Genomic DNA, 26,992 nt, shown 5'->3' with positions numbered 1-26,992 from the left:
TTTTTTTTTTTAAATAGACCAAAGCCATCTAGGTTTAAACAAAGAAAATCACAGGAAAACAATTGGAGATTTGGAACAATCGATGCTGCTTGAAATGTACTTGCCATGTAATTGAGATGCATTCTCATTCTGTAGCCATTTACTGATCACATGAGAACGATGATTTGTCATTTTTACTCGCTTCAAATTACTAAAGGCAATTTAATTTCTCTCATGGAGATGACATCAGATAACATGAACATAATCAAGGAGTAACGATCTGTGGCTCTATGCACATACAGATAGGCCAGTTATCAGCTAAACAACTGCCTACTTATGGCAGGGGGAAGGCAACACAAGATATTCCAAACCCCAAGCACAGGGTTTCCCCACCCACGCAATGACATTTTAAACAGAGCAGTTTAGTTATGCTGTGCAACTCTATCAATCCAGATTTCAGATGAGGCGATGCTTCATCTAGTCAGTCACTCTCATATCCATCTGTCCATACCTGCGCAAAAAACATGTTCCCTTAAGGCTTTTACTCAATTAGTAATGATGGCAATATCTCAGTAACTCAGAATTCTCACAGCCAAGTCCCCTCATCAATCAGTAATTGCAGAGTCGTATGTCTTCTTTAGCACATAAGAAGCTTAAAGCAAGGAATTAGGTATTGGCATTAGGTTAGAGAACTGTATTTAGTACTGTATTTACAACTACTTTAAGGCATCTGATGCATCTGATGGCGTAATTACGGATGAGATTCCTGGTAGGAGCGTACAGGCTGAGAATAGTTCAGAAGCACATTTTAACCCTCTATGAGGTACATATTTTTACAAGCATAAGTTAAAGAAAAGTTGCTACAATGCTTGCTTTGCCCCTTGGAACACTGGTGAATAATCAGTCTATTGAACTCCACTGTCCATTTGCTATCTGGTAACTGCCACAAATAACAGTAACACAAACCAGCATTTAATATTCAGACAGCTTTATGCTTTCCAGGGCCAACATCATAAAATCCTTGATTAGAAGGAAAAAGTTTCTGGGATATTCTCAGAGCCCACATGGGTAAGGGTCTGGGGAGTTTCTAGGAGAGCCCAAGAGCCCAAGGGACAGCCTAGGTGCTGTACTTCATGCTCCTGAGCTCATACATCCATAGCTAGCAATGATATCTTTAAACTCACGGTATTATTGTTTCTAGAATGAGTAAAAAATATGTTGGTGGGGAAGGATGTATATATATGGACCACCCTGACTTGTATGACAACTTGGCGATGCAGTGAGCAGCTGAAGTCTATACTGCTATACCATCAAACTCAGTAGTTCACCTGCATTATCAGACACACGCCAAATATACGATGAAGTCCTGAAGTGCCTCTGTAAAAGTGAAAACATGAGCCTTTACAGCATGCCTGCTTGGTTTTCAAATAGTGCGTCATCTTTTTCTAAACAACCATTGTCTTTTCATGCGAAAAGGGTCAGTCTGGGTTTTTCTGTTCCCAAATAACATTGCAGATAAATTCCAGTAAACCAACCCTCTTCACCGGAGGAGTTATCACATTCCTTTCATAATAAATCTATCAGATTAACTAGTTCACAGTAGACTTGCTCAGGCTTCAGCAACTGTGATGTGGTCCTAGCAGTATTCATTCATTGTTACTGATGTGTGAAATGTATAGTATCAATTAAACTTTCAGATCCGAGAATTTGTCTGTTTTATAAATGAAGCAAATCTGAAGCTTAAGTACTAATACAAAATAAACAGCATTCTGCAATACTACTGCTCTGGCTGCTTTCAAAATAGCAACAAAATCTAAATCCTAAGAATGCCAATCTATTTTTTAATTGACTTCTCAGAATTTTTACTTTGTGAAGAATAAATCAAAACAGAAGCCAAACTGAAAGCACAAATGCTAAAAACCACTGAAACAAAACATTTGGTGGTTACTAGCAAAGAAGCTTAGGGAATGCATCTTGGAGCATAGCAACCAACGAGGAGTAAACTGGCTCGAGCTTTGAAGTTAAAGCTTTTAGCAATGTTTCTGATTTCTAAAGATGACAATAGAAACAACAACAACAAGGAAAATAAAAATAAAAAAGCCAACCCCAGGCCAAGTGCAATGCTCAGTGAATAGATTCACTTTGAAAGGCACCTATACAAAGAAAGCAGAATTAGTTTGTTTTCTCAGAAATCAAGTAACCACAGCTAATCCTTTTGCAGCATTATCCTATTTTGGCCTTTAATAAATCTGCTTTAAATTAAAGATGTGCCCAAGCCAAGAAACACCTCCTTTGATGTTCTAAATGGCTCAAACTGTTTGCTGGTAAAAGCTCAAAATATGAATTGTGAAATGAAAAAAAATAGCTATTTTTCAGTGCTAAGAGGCTGACACTTCTCGGGAAGTTCACCGGATTTATGATTACAACTTTTAAGGAAGCATTAAGTGCGTCCTCTGCCCACACATAAAGGGAAAAGATCCTGGAGTACAATGCCTTAGAAACCGGTTACCCAAAAGCAGCTAATCCCCTTGACACCTGTATCAAATCACCTGGATACTGGAACAAGGAATTTTACATTTTAACTAAATGAAGGCATGGAGCTTGGAAAAAGGTGACTAAATGCAAATGATGTTTTTATTTAAGCTTGCAATTAGCTATGAGTGAACACAAATAACCCAAGATATTCTTGTTTCTTCTTCCTGTCAAGAGGACAATGTTCAAGAATTGAACGTCAGTAGATGATTTATAATGCAAACAGAAGTTTCTTATTCCTATTTTGACTTTCCTGCAGAAAGGAGGAGTTTAAGAATAATTTATTTATCCATAAAACGGGCAAGCTGAATGACAGAAGTAATCAGGTCATGCCTAGGGCACAGGTAACTGCCACCACAGACAGAAGAGAGAAGCTAATTGATGGGTTTTTAAGCTCCAACCATCGCATGCCAATTTGATTTGACAGTCAAAACTGTGATTCTAATCAGGTTAGAAAAGGATCCCTGTGATTACCATCATCAAAATTGTTAGTTTTCCCCAAAATAAAAAAAAAATAAAAATACTGTATTTGCAATACTTATTTATTGCTGACTTCTCCTAAAGAGTTTTCTTGCTCAATGCAGAAGCATTCATTGCATAGGACAACTCATCAATCAGACGCAAAGTTTAAGAACAGAAAATGACTCAGACTTAGTTGTGCTATGCTTTGATGTTGTCCTTCAATGAAAATTCTTTCAGCTTTAGAGAGAGGCCTGGGAAGCCTTTGGATTTTTCCTGCAGTTTTTCATATGCAGGTGTCTGCAGATACCATGGTTAAATGCAAGGAAGCCACATGCCTTTGGCCCCTTCTCACTCTGAGTAATTTTCTCCTTTCTCAGCTGTAATACCTTGATTCTACAGAGTGTGAATCACGCAGACCATGAATCCTTTTGCCTTCAGAGTACACAGGATAGAGTTATCTCAAACATACATGTATTTTGGTGACATAATTCAGTCCAGGACAGACCTGCCTTCTAGTTCCTATCGCAGTATGAATTGACAGACAGTAGTGAATAATACTGGAGGGTGGAACTGCTCCAGAAAGTTCAGTTTGTAATTAAATACCCTGTAGAACAAAATAAATACCTCAATTTAAGAAAAAGCTGAATTACAACTTATTCTGATTTCTCGTAGTTTTCACCTGGAGCAATGCATATTGTTTCCCTCCCTTGCATTCTTCTGAATTCTCATTAACCTTTCTGTCAAGGTTGCATTAAACACGTCTGGTTAATTCACGATGTTCTTTGAGAAATATGACATGGAAATGACAAATGCTTATCTGAAAAATAAAAAACAAACAAGAAACAACACCAGAAGAAACACCAACCACCTCTGATTTAATGAAGTGCCTAACAAGAAAAAAATCCAGTTTAAAACAGGCTGGATTTGAGCTACTTCACTACTTCAGTGAGTTCAGCACCAAGACCATCTGAATTGCTTGAGCATCTGTCCTTAAGGGAGCAGAAGAAAAGGTCATGAATCCTGGTAAAATCAAAAGGCTTCAAGAAACTCCCTCAAAACTGGACCATTTCTACTGTTCTAATATGGTATTCTACAGCAATGCTTGCCTCCTAAATAAAAGCCTTTTACAATTAATATACACTTCCCATACTGTCATACTTCCCATAGGTCAAGACAGTGAATTTCTTAAGAACATCTACTACTTTGAGGGCATTTCTAGTGAGGAGTTGTTGAAATCTTGGATCAACACAAGGTAATGCAATGCAGGAACCTTTCTATTCAGACAGAAATATTCCTCATGCAAAATCTTGCATAAACACCAGCACTTCACAAAGCATTTGTTAGTCCTAAGAAAGATTCCAAAGCAGTTCAATTGACTGGTATTGATGTACTGCAGTTATCGTATTAAATATATTTTGAAAAATATTCAGTAAGACAATTATGCAATGAAATTAGCATTTATATGGTTCCTTTCATCTACAAAGGAGTCAAATTCCTATGCATTTATAAGAGTACAAATGCATACTACTGCTGAAGTGAAGCCAATTCTACAGCAAGAAACATCAAATGGTCTATACTAGCACATGACATAATGGGTTATACAAAGATATTTAAAATCTAGAGAGATGACAAGATCCAATTACTCACATTAGAGTATTGAACATACACTCTAATACAGGGGCATTCAGGTAATTTTTATTTACTTGCTCCTAGAAGTTCAGTTCATTGCATTTTTTAAGCCTCCTGATAATAGTTTTGCTTTTCTTACATGCCTTTCTTGGCCATGCAAGGTAGTTCATGGACTACAAGTCAGATGCACACAAACCACCTGTCAGAATCCACTGCTTCCTTATAACCATAAAACAACCAACACAGTAGTCCTTCTTCAGGATATTGCAGTTTAGATTGCAAAACAAGTCTCATGCTTATACCTAAAGATTCAGACTTCTTTTACTGACTTAGCCTTGTGTTGAAAAAGAGCAGTACTAGATCTAATCTAAAAAAATAAAACCAGGGTCTCTTAGAAAAAGGAATAATTGGAAGCAAATTGAAACCTATAAGCAACAAGTTCTATAAAAACTCGACAGAGTTCAATGCCATGTACTCCTGCTGTAGTTTAAAGAAGTTGTTCGCTTATTTCTAATAACAATTGCATGTAATAAAGTACATCAGCTGGTCAAAACTCATCAGCTTTTCCTCCATCTAACAGGCCAACCTAAACCCCAAAAAGTTTACGTTAAGAAAATCAAGTGAGTAAAAATGCAGAAGCTGTTACACAGTCTGGACAGTAACACAACAGCAAAATTACCAGTTCTTGGGATTAATATATTCTTTGTCTCCAGAGGGCCATTGTGTATTTAAGGTTTGCGACATACATGCTATTTTCTAATAATCATAAAGAATTTCTGAAACTTATTAGTAAAACTTAAATGTTATCTCCCAAAGAACTCCAAGACTCCAAAGGTTAGAAATGTTTTCCTGCAATGAGACACACAGTGACCTCATAAATATTAACAGACCTTTTGAACTAGAAAATGCCACCAATTCTAGCTTCTGTGCAATGTTATGGGACTGAGCAAAACGGAATACAAGAACATTCCTGCAAACGTTTATCCCTGTGGAAGCCTTAGATAAAAGTGCAGTTTGGAAGTCATATTTGTGTGCTTCAGAAGTCCATGAAGAATGTTTGGAAAATCCATTTATACTTTCAAAGCAGATTCAGCCCATTAGGCTGAGATTTTTTCCTAAAATGTGCTAGTTCAAGAATCAAAAGATTTACCTGGACAATAAAACTTTTTTTCCTCCAGATAGGATCAAATAACCAGTTGTATACCACTGATATTCTAACTGTTTTTATCAGCAAGTGATTTGTTTTTTTTTTTTTCCCCCCTCATGACTTGCTTAGAAAAAAGCTACTTCACAGAATTACAGCACAGCAAAGCTTTCATGTCTACACTGTGCATTTTGTTTACCAGCTAGTTATCCACTCATTGATATGTGCACTTACTTCCCATTTACGTGAATGTTACATTTGTTCCAAATGGCTGAGCTCGGAGCTGGTCACAGCAGTTCACTCAGCTGCAATGCTGCAGACAAAGCCTCTCTTTTCCCTCTCGCAGGTCTCAGACATTCCTGGGTGTCCTCAGAGGACCTCAGAAATTACCCTTCTAACTGGCAGTATATCACCCTTCCTGCAGACTATAATATTAATACTGTAAATTACTTCCGAAGCTTCACCAAATTAAAAGTCAGAGATGACTGCTTCTTTAGGAACAGTTTATGGAACACTTTCAGCATTAAGCCTTGAAACCATTTCTTGCAGTAGGAAAAGGGACGTCTGTGGCTTCCACCATAGTACCTGAATTGTCCAGAGGATGTCACCTTTGAAATGCAAGGAACTGAGGCATCTTTGTCCAAGTTCTACTTTCATGACTGAAACCCCATGCAGAGTTAGCCACTGCTCAGAGGAGAGGCATCTGCTTTGCCCTGGGTAGCCCAGCTGGGGCGTCTGTGCCCTCCTTTCCATGGGAGGGCAGTTAAAAGGTCAGCAAGTCCCAGCCTCTGTCCCCCAGTAAAGACATTAGCTCCTTCTTGTTCTAACCCCAGCATCACCAGCCAGATGGACAAAGACTGTCTGCCCTTAAGCATTCTCCTGGTCTCTCACTTGTCTCATCCCAACAGGAAGGGTTTCCTTCATCAGAATGCTTGGGGGGGACGTGATCTGGCTCATTCTGTTTAAAAATGAAGTGAGCAGGGGTGGGTGAGCTTTGCTGTCAGAGCAACACTGAAGGATGCCAGCAGCCTGCAGAAGTCACCCACAGCCTCATGCACAAGATCACTGAAGAAACCTATCCCCCAAGCCCAGCACGTAGGCTGGTGGTTTGAGAATGAGAAAACCTGATGGATTTGCACAACTCTCCATGGCAAAAAAAAAAAAATCATAATTTAAGAAAGGTTTGATTGTCACAGTTGCCCCTGACAAGACTACCTACCTGGTGAGACCTTCAGCCTGTACTTTGGGCCACCACTGTGCCCTAACCAAGACCTCAGAAATATTCACAATACAAGCTGTCACCAGCGCTACATTTCCTTGTCACTCTCTCTGTGTGACTGATTTGCCAAGATCAAGTCTAAATTCACGATCAGCAGCAAGGGCACCTAACATGAATTATACAACTGGATTTCCTTCCTAGCCTCCTGGATACGCTAGAGAGAACGCTTTCCCTGCATACATTGCTGCTTTTTATATCCACAGCATATTCTGTGTGTAATGATGCATGACTGCTCTGCTCATCCCACTGCCTCCTCCCCACTCCCAAAACAAAGATGATGCTAGGTAACAGGGAAGCATTTGTATTAAACATCAAAACCTACATTATAAAATGCATTGATAGCATGACAGGGCATCTTACCTCTTGAGGTAAAATGAAAAGAGGTGGGGTGGAGGTGGTGGCAATTTTCTGAATTTGGGAAGTTAGCAAAGAGGAAAGCGATTGTTTGCTTAGTACAGGTCTGGAAAGGAGTGCCTGTGCAGAAAGCTCTATCTAAGGAGACAGAAGATAATGGGGTAGAGCCAGCACAAAACAAGGGGATCAGGTAATTAGAGGAAAGAAGGAATAAAAAAAAAAAAAAAAAAAAAAAAAAAGGCTCTTTCCTTTCTCTCCACCTTCCCAAAAGCGTGGATGAAAAGATGAAACTAAAGTCACTGAACAGAAAGACTTCACAGGCTCTTCCTGGATGCAGTTTGTTTAAGTCAAAGGACTAGCTTATTAAATTTCTATCAGCAGTATGCCAGAGCTGACCAGGAGGAGGAAAATTACTGTCAATAAGGAAGAAATTCAAGGCCTAGAGAACAGCAGATTTTGGGAGGTGGCAGAAGAGCCTCCTCCAGAACACAGACGAAGGTGTACAGTGAGGGAGCCAGGGATGAACAACAAGCAGAAAAACCCAGACAATGCCCTCAGCTCTCACAGAAGTGAAAGATGATGTCTTGAGCATATTAACAACGCAATAAATCCCACAGAGTAATCTGCCACCCTGAAAGCACAGCATATACTTGAGAGTCTTGAGAGTTTTTGCCCGAGGGAAGGAGATACTGGAGTTTCAGTGTCAGCTCACATCTCAGATTCTCTTCTAAAGGTACCTTTAAGTTGGTCACTCAATTTACTGGTAAGCTGTATGATTTGATACTAGAGTAAAGCTGCCTAGTTTTCTCTGAACAAGAATTAGATGATAACATTTTAGACACTGATGGACTTTGACTCCTGTCAACGTAGAGAGATAAGCAGTGATAATGAAGAACACTTTTTTCCTAAGCTGTTTCTACACAAGTCTATATATTTTCTATACATGCTATATATATATAATATTAAATATTATTTTGTAATATATAATATATATGTGTAATATTAATATAATATCACTGCAGACAATTATTTGGAAATTGCCAGGCTTATTCAAAAGTTTGCTCATTCTTCCACTGGTGAAGTTAAAAATTTATGATAGTGCATCAAAAATAAATATATTAATAAGGCTTCTGATTTAAAATTTGTCATTATTTCCATTTTCAAGTTCTAGCACAGATATAAGGAGAAGAAAAACAGTATTTCAATAACTGTCTACTAATGGGAAAAAAAAAAGGGCTGTAGTTTAAACTTTTAGAACACCACAATGAATGAAAAAGATTTAAGGTTGAAATACCAGGATACTATTGCCAACCATCATCTGAGTATTTGTGTTGCATCAACCTGCAAGGTGGCCACGAGGAGATAAGTGAATGATTCTTCTCATTTGATTTATCTAACAAATGCAATCACTGTTCTTTAGTCATAGATTAGCCTGAGTGCCATGCAAAATGACCTCCTACTACTTGCCGGTTACTTAGGTGTGGAGACTATTCTAATAAAATATAAGGAATCAACAAACAGAAGTTAGCAGTGATTTAGATTATAATGCCAAATTCATTATCACAGAAGAAATTCACTTTCACCTGTAAATACTTCTCACAGACAGACTAAATAGCAATCCCAGTGTCTGACAAGAGTAATTGGCTATGGAAGTTTGTAGAATTAGCAATACTGGCAGTTTGTTGCAGGCAAAAAAAATACTTTCCATTGAATGCACACTGCATGCAAATATTAGTGTTGACATATCCCAACACCACACACAATGGTGCCTCCTACAGGAGCACAAACCTTCACACAATTAGCCCATACTCTGCTTTGGGCTGACCATGTTTGTTCTTTACCTCCCTCCCACTGCCTTCCTCTAGGCAAGCTGCTTTATGGTAGGCAAAAGTTACGTCAGATAAAAGTTACCTACAGGTGATGCAACTCAGTTTGGCAATACAGGATCAGACGTATCAGATAATAGGTCAAACTAAACACGAGATTTAGAACATGCTTTCAGATCTAAGGAAAAGCGTAGTCTTTAAATTACTGCTCTGGAATTTACTGGCTTAAAGTGAAAGACCTTATGGCATCCTATCAAAGAGTTACATAAGTCAAAAGGGTTTTCTTTGCTCAGTGTTGCCTGTGCAAGAAATATTTAAGCAATAAAACAATTCCAATACTAACCCTCCTATATAGGCTCCACGACGACAGATTTCAGTTTTGAAAATAGAGAAGTCTCTGTAAATGCTAGCATTCCTCTTCCATTATGATTAGAGGCTTTTGCTAGCTGCTTTCTACTTTTTATTTGCTCATTTGAACTGCAAGGCTTTTGATACCAACTTCAGCAGATTTCAGTCACGATGCACATCCTATGGTCACAGGTTTGGTACCCTGCACAAACATGCCATATTCCTACCTAGTGCAGAGCATCAGCTGAAACAGCTTTGCATTGCAGTCTCCCTGCAAATTAAGTTGTCTGCATATGATCTGTAAATGTCTTCAATCTTTCAAGCTTCAGCCTGTATCTTACAGCATTTAACCCCCTGGGTAGCAGGTGCCTCTTTGACATACCTCTCTTGAAAATGGTAAACAGACTAAAATTGGAATTTCTAGCAAGTACTTTTCATTTGTACAAAAGGCAAGATATTCCTGAAATAACTTGAGAATCTGAAGTTAAAAGGGAAAAGTCCATTAACAAGTTGGAGCCTTGATCTACAGGAGGCTTTTAGCACTTTGTCTAATCTAATTTGTATTTAATAAGAAGCTTTTTTCCCCTCCAAAGCAGCGCATCCACAATCCCCAGTAAAAACCTCTGCAAATGAAATGAATTATTTTGTACTTTCTGCAGAGTCCAGTTTTATATCTTTAGATATTCTGCTCGAAATTTATATATAGTCCTGGTGTTGCTTTTGCTTTGTAATGATGTCATTTCCACAGACAATTAATCTCATTGAATAATTTTATTTGTTACTCTTTGAAAAAAATCATTCTTAAGGCAGCTAAGGTAAGTAATAGCCATTTATACCATTATTGTGATCTTCCACTTATAATTCTATCACAGTTGCCCACAAAAAGAAGGACAGGTTCCTGATTACAATCTGGATCAAGAAGTCTTGCAAGAGGTTATTTATGCACTGAATCTTAACCAACAGGTAAAGTACACTTTATGACATGTTCAAACATGAGTAAAGGTTTGGGGATACCACTGTTTGCTTTTTTTTTTTTCCAGGGCAAAATATATTAATTTTAGGTTTAAAATGTGGGGACACTGGTAAATAGGATATTAAAAGGCAGTGTAAGAACTATTTCATGGGAGGTACATCTCATTCCCATGTGCTGTTGCTAGCTATATATTTAAAAACATCTCTATCCTCAGCTTTAGCTTCACCTTATAACTACACTCTGAATGGTACTGAAAGATAAAATAATGCCACATATTTAAGACTCCAGATGTTGCAAGTCTATTCCCAACCACAGGGGAAGTACGTAGAAGCCTCATGAAAAGTCACGGTGATCCTCTTCTTTGCCTGGTAAGTTACTGGTGAAAATAATGGGACACAGACAACGGAAACAGGAATTGCAGGAGCTAGTAATTTCACACCCCCAAGAAGTTAACTATCCCTATACTATCGCTTAATTATTAACTGAGATTTGGTAAGCAGTACAGTGCATTCCAGACATTCATCCTAGCCAATGCTTCCCTTCCAGAACAGTTGTTCTTTCCATTATTTCTCTGCAAGTATCATTTCTACTTCTACCTTAGCCCAATATTAAAACTGAAGCGTTACAGTAAGTTTGTTTCACAGGGTCAATAGTATTGGTCCACTCAGAAATAAATTCTACAGGCTTAGATATTGCCTTTTTCTTGAGAACTTGAGGTTTAAATTTAGGGGTAGAACTAATTCCAGCCTCAAGACAAGTTAAAGTGACAAAGGAAGAAAATGAAAAGCATCTCAATGACTACAATTTCAATGACTACAATTTAGCTTTGTTAATAGTCTCATCCTGTGAAACAATATTGAAAACATTCTCTATCTTTTGTCTTTTGTGCACTTGTATCCAACACTTATATTAAATTGCCTTACTTATCAACTGAGATTTTCAAGGAGAATCTTGTACTTCGTCGCTTGTATTCTCATTCTGTGTGGGTAGTAGTGAAAATTGGAAAAACTGCATACAAAACTGAAGTTTTACTAACACTATGAATTAGCCAAATTAGCCAGAAATAGTGTAATCACGCAAATCCAAAATCAGCCAAGCTTCCACTGCATTCTGGGGAAGTAGGCATAATTATGGGCGTTGGGGACTCCAGCTGTAAGCCAGAGCAGATGTCTTTGTCACAGGCCCATTTGTGACAGCGCATCGTCTGCATGAGACCAACCTTGAACACAAGGGCACTCTGCCCATACCAGAACACAAGCACAACACTGTAACAGGGATGGTAAATTACCTGGTGATTCAGCTGGAGAAAAAACAAGGGCAGTTCTTTTTGTAATACACTATGCAGATATGCACTGACCTAGATGTAGAAAGAGGCAACCTGGGAACAAACAGCAAAATGTAATGGTTGCACAAACTTGGCCTTCACTTTAGTTACTGCTGCAGTACTTAATGCAGGTCTTGAGTTCCATCCAAAGCCTGTTTCAAAGCAGAGCACTATCTGCACGATTTTAAGGCTCTGAGCATTTCAGCCCAGCCTCCAAAGGGAGCTATAGTGCAGAGAAAGAAAGTCACTTCAGAGCATTTACAACCATAATAGAAACATTTTTTTTTTTTTTAAAAAAAACAAACAGACATTATCATGTCTGTCCTATTCTATCCTCTCACACCCTAATCCAAAGTAGGTGTGAGAATGCTGTGCAAACAATGCACTTAATTATGCTTGAGATTACAAGGCAGCTACAACCAATTAGAAATAAATCCAGATTCCACCTTTCCAGTTAGCTAGAACAATGTAATACTTCAGTTAGGGCCTAGCTGGAACTAGAAACTGCTCAAATAGAAAAAATAAGAGACCAGATTCACCTAAAGACAGAACAGCACACGGTGGTAGACAAAATGCATTATGTGATATGATTACTGGTCTGCTAGAAAATAAATTCTATGTCTCAACACAAAATATTGAGGCTGCAGGCCAGTTTTCAAGAACCATGTGGTGCACAGCTATAGAGAGACATACAAGAATAGGGCAAAAATAATTCCCCTGCTGACTGAGTCCCATCAGCGGTTCCAGTTCATCCTGATGGTGCTCAAGTGGAGTTTGATGTAATCTGCAGAAGAGACAAGATCAAATAGGGAGGATTTGCATGATGCTGCCATGTATTGCCCCAGGACATGAGATCTATTTGCAGATGTCCTGCAGGGCAAACTCTGCGAGGCTGGGCAGAACCCAGATTAGAACTGCATCCTATGAGGTTTTCTTGTCTTTTCTGTCCTGTGCAGAAATTGGATGAGACAGCTTGAATAACAGTGCCATCTCTCCTCTGAAAGCTTCTGCTTCCCTATGAATAATTCCTTGCATTTAAGAACTCTCTCATCAATGCAATGCAAATGAACTGAAACTATGTTGAGCCACTGACTGAAGAAAAACTATCTCCATTCAACTGCTAAAGTTTTTAAAAGGTTCTTTACCCTGTCCATGCTACCAAGGAAACTTTTCTTTAAGAGACATTTCAGCACTGTCTCCCCCCCAAATCACTCATTTTCAAAAGGTCTTTTTTGAGGTGAGAATGCAGGTTACTAAGAGTCTTTTGAGATGTCTGCTCTATCAGTCTGCAGAAATTCATACTGAAGCTTCACAGCTAGCATTACTGAAATCCAAACTAGAAAACTTCCCTTTCTCCTTTATTTCCCTACCTATTCATTACAATCTACTACAAGAAAAAAAGTGAATACAGCTGGCTAGACCTAAAGTGACCCACTTCACGTTCTTTCCTCAATTTGCACAGGTAACAACAATGGAAGACAAAAGATTGCATTAACAAGAGAATACCCTCCACTACCATACATTTGGAACAAAACATATATTGATTTTTGTTCCTAGGGAAAATGTGGTATGAGGCACATTTGCAGCAAAAACTACTTTTACTAGGATTACATTGCAGCAAAGTAGAGGAATCTTGTATTTTTGACAATGCGATCCTTTTTCCCTACATATTTATTTGCAGAAACAACACATTAAAATGGAAAAAGGAGAAGTATGTATCACTGAGGAACTGTCCAAACTATACAGAAATAGGAATGAGCGGGTATAGCTACAAGGAGCTTGAACTATCTGCACTGCTTTTGTCTATTAAGTTAGGCACTGATGAACAGCTGGGAGAATGCAACTAGTTGAGCTGTTTCCATTCTGTTTCTGGGACGAAATCTCTGTGGATCAGAGGAGCCCACTTGTATCATCTAAATGATAATAACTAGGTATAGGTCCAGCATATCCTGCAAACAGTGGAATGAAGGAAGTCCATTTTCTTTTTTTTGAGTTTGTCCCCTAAAACATCTTCCCATTCCCAGCATAATAGTATTGCCACTTTCCTTTCTCCTTTCCACAGACTCTAATCCAAGACCATGAAGGGAGAAAGGAGTCTCTAACAACGGCCCAATCCTTGTCATGCCATCAAAGGGTAACCAAGATGATTCCATGGTTTGAAGACTTGGAGGACTTTGTCCTAACTCTACCACTTCCACTTTGTTTCATTCCTTCACTGCTCGGGGAAAACTGTCAACCTGCAAGGTACCAGTGAGCAGGTTCTGGCATTTGCAGCCCAGGGTACTCATGCTTTTGAGGGCACAGCCAGGTTCCCCTACAAATTTTGGCTTTCCCTTAAAGTCAGTGAATGTTCAGATTAGTGATTTTTAAGAAAACACTATGAGCTCAGACTGACACTTTTCTATAGAAAAGAATTCTCATCGAAAAATGCTTGTATCATTTTACATGCAACAACTATCCCAGTGTTACCCTCAGTATATCCTCAGCATTATGCAGATAATATCAGTGGGATTTCTTTTTAACTCTAACTAAACACTTTTATTTATTTTATGCATTACTGTTTCCAACAATTTATTTGTATGTCTACAATCCACATATTTTTCAAATACAAGAAATGCATTCATTTGTGCACTTCATGCCACAGTGACAACACACTGAATAATGTCAGCCTCAGGATGCATTTTCTAGTCTATACTATAGGGGCACATTTGAGCACGAAGCATAATATAAAGTACACACATAAATCCCATTATTGTTAATGGAAACTATGTGCATTGCACCTCCCACACACTGTTTAAAAACTATGCCCCACAGAATCATTTTAAATAACCTACATTCTACAGTGTGAACCTGTTATTTAAAAGCTATTTCTTTGCCTACTCTATTATGAAGGGACAAGAGAGTTTACAGAGAACAAGCCTCACAGCTTCAGCCTCCGAGTTTCAAGCCTTTTCTTTTGCATACTAAAAATATAAGGCAGTCTGTATTGTTCAAATAATCTAATTTTCCCATCCACCTTCATTAACATCGCTGGCTGAAGCCAATTACAAATGCCTTAAGGCTCATAGCCTCATAAGCATAGTGTGACAGGTCAGATTTTATTGTTTGCTCCATCTATCACTACTGACACAATAATTCAAAGTACACAAGCCACAGTCAACTCACTGCTTTCTTCCTTCTCCCTGTGCACCTGCTGTAATTTTAATGTAGAAGCTTATTAAGAAGTACACTGTCTTCTGTCATTCTGTGCCGGCTTCTTCCCCACATTTAAGAAAAAGCCCCAAGTTACGCTTTTTTTCACACAGTATCTAGCATTCTCTCCTTTGGGGTAAACATGCCCGAGCAAGTCATTTTTGGTGATGTACTTGAGCAACAAATACATTTTAAAATAATCTAATGTGGTTGTGAAAATAAAATAAAAAAACACCTCAGCCACAGAAAAATCACCAACACAAATGTCTTTGGCTTGTTCTCTAGATCAAAGTGTTCATTTACTTTGTAAAACACAGATGATAGACTAGTGTCTTCCAGTCTAAAGATGGGTACCAAATCTTACTCCTTTATAGACCCTCTAAGCTTGCAACATGACCAGGTAGTTCTTATCCTGTAAGGGCTGACCAGAGCTCTTAGAACCTTCTGTGTTGAATAAACAAATAGAGGAAAAACTATTTCAGCTGCTCACACAGTTAGTACTATGCCAGGTGAAAAGTCTTATGAACATACACATATACACAGAGTTTAACTGGGAAGCTGTCCCAGAAGTAGTCACAATGCACAGATCAGTGGATATGCAAGCCTGGTTGCTCTCAGTTATGATATAAAATTGGTAGAGGATTGCTAGGGATTTTGAATTTACTATCTGACATTACCAAAAAGCAGCAGCTTCTTCAGGTCAACACAAAACTAAGTGGGATTTGAAAGGAAGCAGAGGAATTTGCTGGATCACTTGGTTATTTGAACAGAGTTCAGAAGTTATACTTCCCAGCTCCCTCAAAGTTTAACAAAGGTTACTGTACCAGAGGAAAGCACTGATTTGTTTGGCTTGGGGCTAAAGGCTGCACCAGAAAGAACGTAGGAGATGAAACAACATTTTTCTGAGTACATTAACTGACCAAGCAATAAGTGTCATTTTTAGAGCACGTACAAAAATATCCCTTACAAGGTACACATTTTTTTTGACGAACAATAAAGTATCTTGACTTGTTTGGTGACATCATATCATTCCTTGTAATACTTGCCCTCAAGCATGAGCTACTAAACATCAGATGGTTTGACTTAGGACACCTCTGACACATTTGTTTTCAATATTTAATTTTAATAAAGTTTTTTTTTTTTCTTTTATAAGTTGCTCATTAGATATTTCTTTAATTTTAGCAGATGGAGTCACAACCATTTTCAGTCCTGCTGATGTGAAATGGCAAGATCTCTAATAATTGCAAGAGTTCCTTAATCCCCTACTAATGCAAGAGAGAAAACTGTGGTCCCAGAAACACAGATAGACCCTACGTGCTATACAAAAAGAGACAGCTAGGAGGGGAGCCAGTATAATCTACAGGATTATAGCAAACTGCATCAGCTGTGACAGTTCATGGTATAAAGTACATGAACTTTATACCACGGTTTTAGTACCAAATTAATAGTTTTCTATCCCACAGCCCTTTACTTACATAGAAATGCCTTTGATAATACACTAACCAATGGCCAGCAGAACAACTGAAGGGATGAAGAGACCTGTTGCACAGGAACACATCAAATCCATGGACTCACAGTTAAGACTGGGGACAGTAGCTCAGCTTAGTTCTCAGAGCAGGATTTTGTTTGCTTATTTGTGACAACACATTTGAGCCTACCAGTCTCTAACCTTGGGATTATAACGATATTGGTAACAAATAAGTTATTTTATCTTGACAGTAGTGTTACCAGAAGTCCTTTTAAAAGGAGCCCAAATATCACTGCAATTTGCCCCACAAAAATACTAAGGCTTCCCGCACTGAACATGTACAGGAATAAACCCAAACTTAGAACCAAAAATCCTATTACAAAATAAAGAAAATTAAGCACAATATTCTCTATTACTTCTAAAATTTGCTTAACTTGGGAGCAAAGCTGTGCGGAAGTGATTTACTTTACCCTCCACAAGTGCTCAGCACTCAAAGACATGAATTTCCACATCTAATTGGGCAGCAGGGAAACTCAAACTAAGAGGTGAAGGGATAAATTTTCAAAGTCACAGATGGTGACTAAATGCCATCTGTGCCTTTCAAAATTCATTCTCAAACAAGCTGATGAAAGCCATCCCATTCTTCCTTAAGTAAGAATTGAGATCTCCCTCATTCTCAATTCTCTGCTCATTCCTTGTGACCATGCTGAGAAATATATACATCTATATAAACAAACAATTGGATGTCTTTAGGATAAATACCACTTCACCAAATAACATTTCTCAACCTATGCTTCAAACCAAATGTACTGTGCCTTGCAGCAGCTGCAGAGTTTAAGGCTCTGTGTTTTGCCTTTCTACAGGACAAGGTTTATTAGCCAGGGCTTTTCTCCACAATAACAACTTCACAAAGCTTTTGGCTTGCAGGACTCAAGTCTCACTGGCCCAGACTACAGGCAGAGGGAAAATCTACCTTGCTAGAAGTACAGTGGCCAGACGTGCTCCAAACAAGTGAGTGATCTTCAGAACCACTCAATATCAGACAGGTTCTAGTTTTCCCAAGTCTTCTGGAGTTTCCCTGTTACTTGTGAGAATAAAGTCAGTGATGCTGACTCCAGACCTGCTGCTAGAGGTAGGAAACCCCCAAAACAAAATGAATCAAGTCAATGAAACAGAAGTGAACACTGAAAACCTACTGCTTGAGCATGGAAGTTGTAACAACACAGTAGGATGTTTTTCCTGTGGAAAACTCCAGTCACATTCCATGAAATCTATTAGTTTCCACAAAAACACATTTGAATACTCCATTAAAAATCCTGACCAGCTTGATCAGAAGACCCCAATAAGCTTACTATTAGAGTTGTCACATCTTAGACACATTTAACACAAACAGCAAAAACCCTAACACATTGAAGGTTTTTTTCATTATGACTTCAACGTAGCTCTCACAGTATTTTAGTGTGAGGGACCAAATCTTTCCAAGATATGAAAGGGGAAGATACAAATCGTTTCTTCTTTGCAACACAGGTCAGTAGAAGAATTAGGTAACACACCAGATCTACCATCATACAGGGGTTCAGGCCTGAGCTTACACCATAGCTTACATTGGGCCTAAACTCTGAACTCAGAGTGAAGAATTGAGTTCACAGATTAAAAAAGGGGGGGGCAAACCTAAGTTTCACACAGAAAACAAATACAATAAGGCTGGCATTATTCTCTTCTCCATGGATTTTTAACCACATCTGACCTTGTCTCTTCCTCTTACTCTTCCTGTCTTTCCTCAATCTCCCCTTGCAGAACCAATCCAAAGCAAAAAGTTAGCACTGAATTTCATCCAGCCTTTTACCTATCTAAGGACAGAACAGGTCTTGCAGCTCACTAAGCCTCTGTTGAGTATCTTGTTTTCCATCAGGAGCAGCATTAGGTGTATTCTTGGAAAGGCTGGGTCACAGATGCCACAGCTGGATAGCAACATTGCAGGCCCAGAGGACAGGTAATCCAGGAGAGCTGGGTTATAAAAACCCTAACCACGCTGCACTAAAGATTCTCCACACTTGGACACTTTATAAATATTCGTTAGTTGTGCTTCTGAATACAGACTCAGAATTAAATACATCAGCCCTCACAATGCACACATTTAACTAAGAATGTCTGGTTATTTTGGCCATTATTTTCTTTTTTTTCTCCCATTTCAAGATCACTGGAAAATTATTTCTCTTGCACATCCCTTAATATCGAATTTGTTACCTAATGTTATGACAACAGGAGGTGATTTTTCCATTTTCAAACAAAGACATGATCACAGACTTAATTAGTTTGCAATGATTTAATTAAAATTTGCAGAACAACAATGTACCTAATTAGGAGCATAATAATTATACCAATGTACCTTTCCATCTTTGAAGGGTACATTAGTCATTGAGGTGGTATGTTTTGTAATTTAAGATCATCCCTATTTTCATTTTCTGATTGGTTAAGTGCAGTCATCGTCATGTTCAGGTAATTGCTTTATTAACTAGCTTAATTAAACTTCCTGTAAAACTGACAGCTACACAGTTATTATTCTTAATGTGTTGCTGACAAAAACATTAACTAATTACATAGTGCTCTTTACAGGGCTTCCTTACCTCACAAGCTTAATTCATTAGTACTTTAAAGAGCTTTGAACACTGACTGCAGTATACTATGGAAACGTTCTGTATTGTCAGAGTATTAAATAGAGCTCTTTATATCCAGGAAACAGCAATCACTCTTTGCAAGTCTTATAATAGGGGAGAGAGTTCACATATTTTAAAACATCCGCACTGCAAGCAGTAGGTGAACTCAGTGAAGTTTTTGACAAACCTAAAGCCTAGAGAGTTCAAAGTTAGAGAAAAAGAATGATAAAGAATCTCTAAAGTTGCCAGATACGTAACAAAGTTTTACATGTCCAAGAAGTGCCAGAAACTATTACTGGAAACAGGATACAAGGACTGAGTAAATACAGACCAGATTTTCCATCTGTGTTCAACGTGTCATGTCACAACATGGAAATACCTGGCACCACTACAGAATCCCACCAACCATAAAACAAGTTTTTCATCTGGAAATCAACAGAACATGAGGAAAAAATACTATATACCACAGCCACATCATTTAATTCCCTTCAGCTTTAGCACTTCTGTGAAGCTGATAAGATAACCCAGATAAATAACTGTGTCAAGTTTTGAAAACACTTAGAAAAAGAACCAGAAAGATTTTATACCTAACTGAGTGATGAGCCTTTGAAGCAGTGCTACTCCTATACATGAAGATAAATCAAAATAAAGTTGGTTTTAATGAAAATCCATTCAGTTAGAAAAACATCAAGAAGATCTGCTATGCTGAGGATACTCAGACCTGATGTTAACCTAAGCAAAGATCTGTGATTTTATTTCATGGTTTTTATGCACAGCATCGGTTTCTGAGTGTCTCTAGAGATGTCCAGCTGTAATGTCATGTTCCAGTAAATGTGTTCAAGAACATAGCCCATGCCTCTACTGGGCCAAGAACATTTCCTCCACTGCTCTGCAAATGGCTGCCTTTGAAGAATCCCAATCCCTTATAGTTTGGGGGGGGGGGGGGGGGGGGGGGGGGATAGGCAGACAGTCTCCACAATCATCAGCACTATAATCAATGTAAATAAAATGCTTTCTTTTAAAACACAATCTCTGCAGAAAGCACTAGAACGGAGTGTGACAGCCTGAGGATTAGCAAACAGTGCAAACCAGTAAAATGATATGGCAAGATAGCAAAAGCATTATCGTCTGTATGACTGGAAGATTTTATTATCCATTCACGAATGACTAAGACATCATTAGAAGAACAACAATTAAAAATGCGTTGGAAGTTACATTCCTGGAATTGAATCCTTAATGATTTCTTAGTTTCCAGGAAAATAGAACACAACAAACAGAAATCCTCTGCCTTCCATAAGCTTTATCAAAAGTCATTCCAGCTCATGCTCTGCAGTCTTAATTTTGCTTTAAAGGTGTGAAATTAATCTTTGAAGCAGAAACTAAAAATGCAAAACAAAGATAAGGAATACTCAGGACCAGCTCAAAAAGAAATTTCAATCCCACTCAAAGCTGAAATGGAATATACTTTCTTAAACAGCAGTACTTCAGTGAAGACAAGTACATTAGCTCCATTATCTGTGTGCCTCATCTACAGACAGGGATGCCTCCACTTTGATGTAAGAACCCAAGAGCCACACTAGCTCTGTGCTGCAGGCAGGATACTAGGCTGAGGGACAAATTGCAGATCCTTAAGAAGAGTGAGAAAACTACAAAGCAGTAAAAGAAAGAGCAAATTAGGAACAGAACGAATCATTCCTGCCCAACTATACCAATCATCCCAGCTTCTGGTAATCACTGGCTTAGGGACTCAGTGTGCTAGAGGTTTAGTAGCCTGCAGTGGATCCACTCCCTGTGGATTCATATAAATCCCGTTTATAGCTTCAGCCTGCACAATACCATGCTGCAGTGAATTTTACAATTCTGAACTGAAAAAAAATAAGAATACTTCATTTATTTTAAAACTAACTTAATTTCATGAGGTCTTGCATTATGAAGCACAACATTCATTTTCCGTTATTAGCCATGATTTCTTATAAAATAACACAGAAGTGTTTAGAACTCTGTGCTTCCTTGCAGGTTCCACACCTCTGACAACCACTGCTGCCTTTCCCCATGCATTTCCTAGTTCAGCCCTGTTAGCTTTGGGATACAATGATGATAACTGAAGGCAAACAAGATGCCATAATAATACAATAAAGTTTTGTGCTTGTTCTCAATTCCTTTCTTATTACTTTGTTCGCATTTTTGCCCAGCAGTGATCATTATGATCCTCTTCTCAAAACCAGCCAGAATTATTCTGAAATCAAGTGGCTAAACAAAAGCCTGTGATGTGTATATTTTTTCCTCTTAATCTGTATTTCTGTGTAATTACTGACACCCAAGTTTCATCTATATTATTCCATTTTCATTCATTTTTACCTCAGCTAGAAGTCCAAAGGAAGAAAAAAGCAATTCCAGAACAAACATCACTGATGGCATTGATCAGTAGCCTCCAGTCATTAGCAAAACGCTTTGATGCTGCCTTGCCAGGCTATGAATACAGCCAAAACCTGTCTTCTGCCTAATCTCCTACCCCTGTGCTGGCAGGAAGAGGCAAAATGCAACTGAGCCAGGAAGGATTAAAACACCAGTGTGTGCCTGTGCATACTGCCTGTGACTACATGAGTAGATGGCCAACGGACAATTTCAGAAGACTCTTTTTTCCCTGAAATGTAGTGGCTACTCTCCATTTTTTGCTTACATGCTAAACAACCACCCTTTCATTTGCCCAGCATATCATTGCACATGCACAAAGCAGCTGATGCAGAGCCAGATACAGATACATACACATGAACGCAGAGCAGCATGGTGTTTGCCCACACTCAAGTGTCCACCTTGTTGTATTTGCACAGTCAATAATGGAACACATCAACGCTGCAGTGCCAGAAATAATACTTGCCAACTGCACAGCACGTGGAAAAAAAATACCAAGGAGAGCTGTGATTTTAGTGACTTTGGGATCAAATGGATTAAAGCAAGAAGGAAGAACAATGTCATCTGGTGAAATCTAATGAGGAATTTGGGGAAAGCAGTTATAGTAATCCATTCATAAAAGATAGACCAACTCATGGTTTGTACTTACAGTAAAAACGTTATTTGTTAGGACATTAAAAATACATTACTTAATTTTAATACTCTACCTAAAGTATCTTCACTTCGTTTGTCATTTTGTCTTTGAGAACAGATCAACAAAGCAGAACCTTTAGATGAAGTTGTATAGAAGCAACCATGTTGTACAGGCTACTGTAATAATGTACGCTCAGATTTACAGTGCTGTAAGCTGTATACAGCAGAGAACAATAGCACTGCTATAGAGCACCTCTGTTATTTAATAAAGGTTAACAAGACATGCATCCTCTTGCTAGCACTGAATGTCATAAAATAGGTTTACCAACCAGCATGGCACTGGAGGAGACTTCAATAAAAAAGTTAAGAAAAAGCAACAACAAATATGCATTGTTACCAGCCATCAGAGTATTTAAAAAGCAATGAAACCTTATGTGCTCCAGGTTGAGGAAGAAAATGGGGACAAAAGCCAAGGAAAATAACTTGCTGTGCTTTAAAAGTTAAAAAATAAAACGCCCCCAAAAACTGAGCTAGCAGTGACACAGGCAAGATGCACAGAAGTGAGTTCAATAGGATGACTGAATACTCAGTGAAGGCTGTTTACTACAGACCACTCTACCTCACGCTCTCAAGAGTTCAGAGGCAAAAATATCGACTTGAATGTGAGCTCAATTTTAATCCTAAATACCAATGGTGCATTACTCTATTAAATATCCTAGAGAGTATTAAAAAGTGCAGCTTGTTTAAACAGGCAACTTAGAATACTTTTTGTGTATTCTGTACGTAGGAGAAAATTTCTGCTGATTTTCTTCTTTGGCCACGCAAATCCTTCAGCCAGAATAGGGTAGAGGCTTAAATGAATTAGCTGTGGCAGGATTTTAATACCTGCATCTGTTAATGGATGAGGTATACAAGCTGCCCAGCTGAGAAGAGAATGTAGAATAACTGTGCTGATGACACTGCACCTATATCACAACAAAGAATCATTCCCTCTTCAAGGTTTTATTTTCCTGTATTTCTCCAAGATTTTTTCTTTGATTTTAAAGAGTAGTTTTACTGGGTGTCAAACCTTACCTTGGACCCAGAAAGAGAAGAAGACTTCAGGGGCATTCCCTAAACATGACTTCCAATGCCCGCAACACTGGTAATGGAACATGCATCTGAGACATGGAAGGCTTTATCTGATAATAACAAATCTGGACTGTTGAATAGCTGTGAAGACAGCTTCTTTTATTGAATCAAGCCCTAAGGTGATCATATTTTTAGTATAACAATGAGCCAATTTAGTCCCGCTCTGGGATAATTCCCTGGGTTATGGGATTTTTTTTTTTTTTCTTTTAATGGTACCATATATGCTGCATCTGGCACAGTAGAGTATTAAAAGAGATGTAAACAAATTGTTGTATGTTAACAAAACAGCCTGAAGGAAAACAAAACAAAACAAAACAAAACAACCTACAAGAAGAAAAACAACCTATTACAGAACAATGATACTGTCAACCTTTTGGGGACAAAATCTAAAGAAAACAAAACCAAACCAAGCCAAGAACTACCCTAGAACCCTCTTGCGTGACCAAGTCAGTTTGGTCAGATGTGTTTCTTTGCATCATTGATACTGGAATCATTCTACATCCTTAGCAAGAACAAGCAATTTACAGAAACATGAATCATGAAAGTCATAAAATTCTGGTTTGTCATTTTAATTCGGTGTTTTTCAAATACGTAGATGTGTAAATTTATTAGCACTTTTTCTACAGAAATAAACTAAGAGCTACAGTAGCTCTACTGTAAATTAAATTACAGTACTCTTAAATTTAATGCTGCCTATTAACTAAAGCCATTTGATCTTCGTATTACAGTCTGCACAGTCACTGCTAAATGGATTTCAGGGCACAAACAGAACTTACCTTGGTAGTATATGTATGTCCATCAGAGCCACAGACAGGGCTTGCATGCATCATGGGGCAAGGCTTGCATTTCACTATGTTAGCTGGTCCAGTCCAGTGCTTCTGGGCCAAGTTTCCTTTCTTTTGTCGAATGCTGTAAAATAAGAGGCAGCAGTTTTTTTGAACCTGCTTATGTGAAACAGAAGAATGAAAGCTTTTCTGAATAAAGCATAGCTTGGTTTTCAACACAGTATTTATTTAAAGCAAGAAAGTTTAGTATATCTCCTACTGATACTTCTATATAGCACATGGGAGTAGACTATCTTGATACCGTAAATTGGTACACAGTGTTAGATTAACAATATTTGGCAATTTTGATTTGTAACTACAAATGACTTCACTTCTAATTACAGCATTTTGTTAAACCACACTGCGCTCCTGGTGAGGCATGCATGCAACACTAAACCAGGTTGTGTTTTCACTGAGTCTCCAATTCCATGCCTGCAGACACTCCGCTGTAACCTACTGTCTGGTAGCTCCACAGGTGGCTAGCACTGCTCTCTTCTCTCTTTCAGGGAACAAAGTCCTTCAAGGCATTTATGAAAAGAAATTCTTGTTCAGGCAAAGTTCAAATTAAGACTAAGTATCAACAATTTAAAAGTGAAGTTGTTTCAAAACAACTGCTATTTATATTAGGTTATAAGAATGTACAGGTGTAGATAAAAATCAAAGAACTCTGTAAGTGCTGCAGCATTCTTCATATGCCAGGTCCAGAACAGCTGTTATTCCCAGATCAGTCACAGTCCTGGTAGGAACACTGGAGTGACAGAGCATCCCCAATTCTACACATGCATTTGTACCACAGTCTACTCAATTATTACATTAAAAATAAGTATGAAGTGACATCTGCTCTACAGTCTTATTGGAAAACGTGCAATTGATTCTGATTAATGACTCATTTTCCTATAATAATGAACTACTTGGCTGCTACAACATTTACTAATTATCATCAGCATACTGTTGTAAGCTGATTAAAAGTTTGCTTTATAAACCACAAGTCAATGTTACAATGCAGAATCATTTTGGTCATGTGTACTTGTCTTTCACTTGAAAACATTTACAAGGGAAGGGATCACATCAGCTTTGCTGGAGACTTAAGAAAAATAACTGCCATCTGTTTCTATACCATAGTAAGAAAAGATATGATACAACAATTCAACTAGAAATTTACTTCAATGCACCGCTGAATGACTTTATCACAGTTCTAGAAAAATATATACAGATATATTTTAAAGCAATTTCGCTGCAGCTTGCAATTTGCTACACAATACTGACTGATGTAATGACACATTCAGCTGCTAAAATAATAGAAATTCTGTTCTTTCATCTCAGTTCAAGTTTTCTTCTACTATAACCTTTGTCACAATGATGACTAGTACTATATAGAAGCTCGTGTCCACAGAAGGAATCCAATCGTGATATCATAAACTATGAAAATAGAAGCCCTGTTTTAAAGACTAAATTCCCTTGGTTGTCTTGAAGAAGTTTTCTTAATCCATGGAGCAGCTTCCCACCTTTTTTTTTTTTTTTTTTTTTTTTTTTTAAAAAAAAACAGATGCTGAATGCTGCAGATGTAAGGTTGCTCATCTCTGAGTCTACAACTCTGCAGACATGTTATCCATGGTGCTGGGGCTGTACAAACCATTTCTTTAAGTTTTCCAGCAGTAACTTTTGCTTCTTCGTGTCTCCAACTAAGATGCAACAATTACCTTATTTTCTGGAACCATTTCAATTACATGCTTTTATTTATTTATTTTTCTTTCCAGCTTGACAAGAAAATTTGCTCATTCACTTTACTAATGGCCCTGCACTTCTAGAAGCATACAAACTGGGAGTGAAAGTATGGTGAAATGCAGTAGTGGATACTGATGAGCAGAGGCTGGAGAACGGAGACATGAAAGGTGCTGAGCTCTTCCTTTGGAGGCAGCAAGACGGATCACAATTCAAAGCAGCCTTTACCTTTCCACAGCCCTTGACTGCCACAATCTCAAAAGAAACTCATCTGTATGTAAAATCGTTCAAAGGAAGAAAGTTTGAGGCTATAGAAAAAACAGCTGAAGAAAGGCTAAACTTGAAATGTATGATTTAGTGCCTCTGTCAAAGCCATTAGCCACAAAGCATTCAGGATGGAGATGAGTGACTGAACTAACAAGCACCTCATCAAAATTAAATGCAGATTGAAGTTCTTGGCTAGACTGATGCCTAACAAATCACAGGATCTTGAGGCTTTGAGTGACATGCCTAAAATACATTACACAGCATTTGCGACCCAAGTTCTGTTCAGGCATTTCACACTACCCTAAAGAGAAAAGTCCCCTCCTGGCATGGCCACTTGGCCCTTTCTGCACAGACTTACAGCCCCCTCTTCATTTCCTTACTCACTCCTGCTTTGGCCACTTCAGGGTTTGTACTGCAAAGCCAAATTCTGATGTAAGATTTTTCTAGAACTAATGATGGTTTTTGCTCTCCCATCCCCACTTTAAATAATAAAGAAAAATTAATTTAAATTTGACCATTTCATGTCATTTCAGCAGCTCATCAAGTCTGGTGGCCCTTTCCACCACTTACTGGAGAGCAAAGAGAATAAACACAGCATTAGTGCTAAGCTCTGCTCCTGCTGCAGGTGCCTTGAATTCAACAGCAGTGAGAGCAGCACCTCCCCTTGTCTCTTAACTATAAAGGTTTCACCTGGACTTGATTCAAAGCATTTCATTTATATACCTGGAAGGGAACAGCATTAACACTGTTCTCTTCTCCCAAGCTGCTTCATCTTCAGGATCTTTTGATATTAAAAGGGAACTGATGCTCTCAGAGGAGTATTTAATAACAAGAAC

The 26,992-nt window shown here is 38.3% G+C and overlaps 1 protein-coding gene across 1 annotated transcript in view; it reads right to left on the bottom strand.

The window, feature by feature from the left end:
* The window catches only part of SPOCK1 (SPARC (osteonectin), cwcv and kazal like domains proteoglycan 1), a 285,184-nt gene that overhangs the window by 71,696 nt on the left and 186,496 nt on the right, over positions 1-26,992 (bottom strand). Inside the window, exon 5 of the mRNA XM_005018686.6 lies at positions 24,120-24,252. Coding sequence (XP_005018743.1) covers positions 24,120-24,252 — 133 coding nt within the window. The remainder of the gene's footprint in view (positions 1-24,119; positions 24,253-26,992) is intronic.

The sequence above is a fragment of the Anas platyrhynchos genome, chromosome 14, assembly GCF_047663525.1.
Source record: "Anas platyrhynchos isolate ZD024472 breed Pekin duck chromosome 14, IASCAAS_PekinDuck_T2T, whole genome shotgun sequence".
In the NCBI taxonomy this organism is placed as follows: Eukaryota; Metazoa; Chordata; class Aves; order Anseriformes; family Anatidae; genus Anas; species Anas platyrhynchos.
This window is presented reverse-complemented; position numbering and strand designations above follow the sequence as displayed.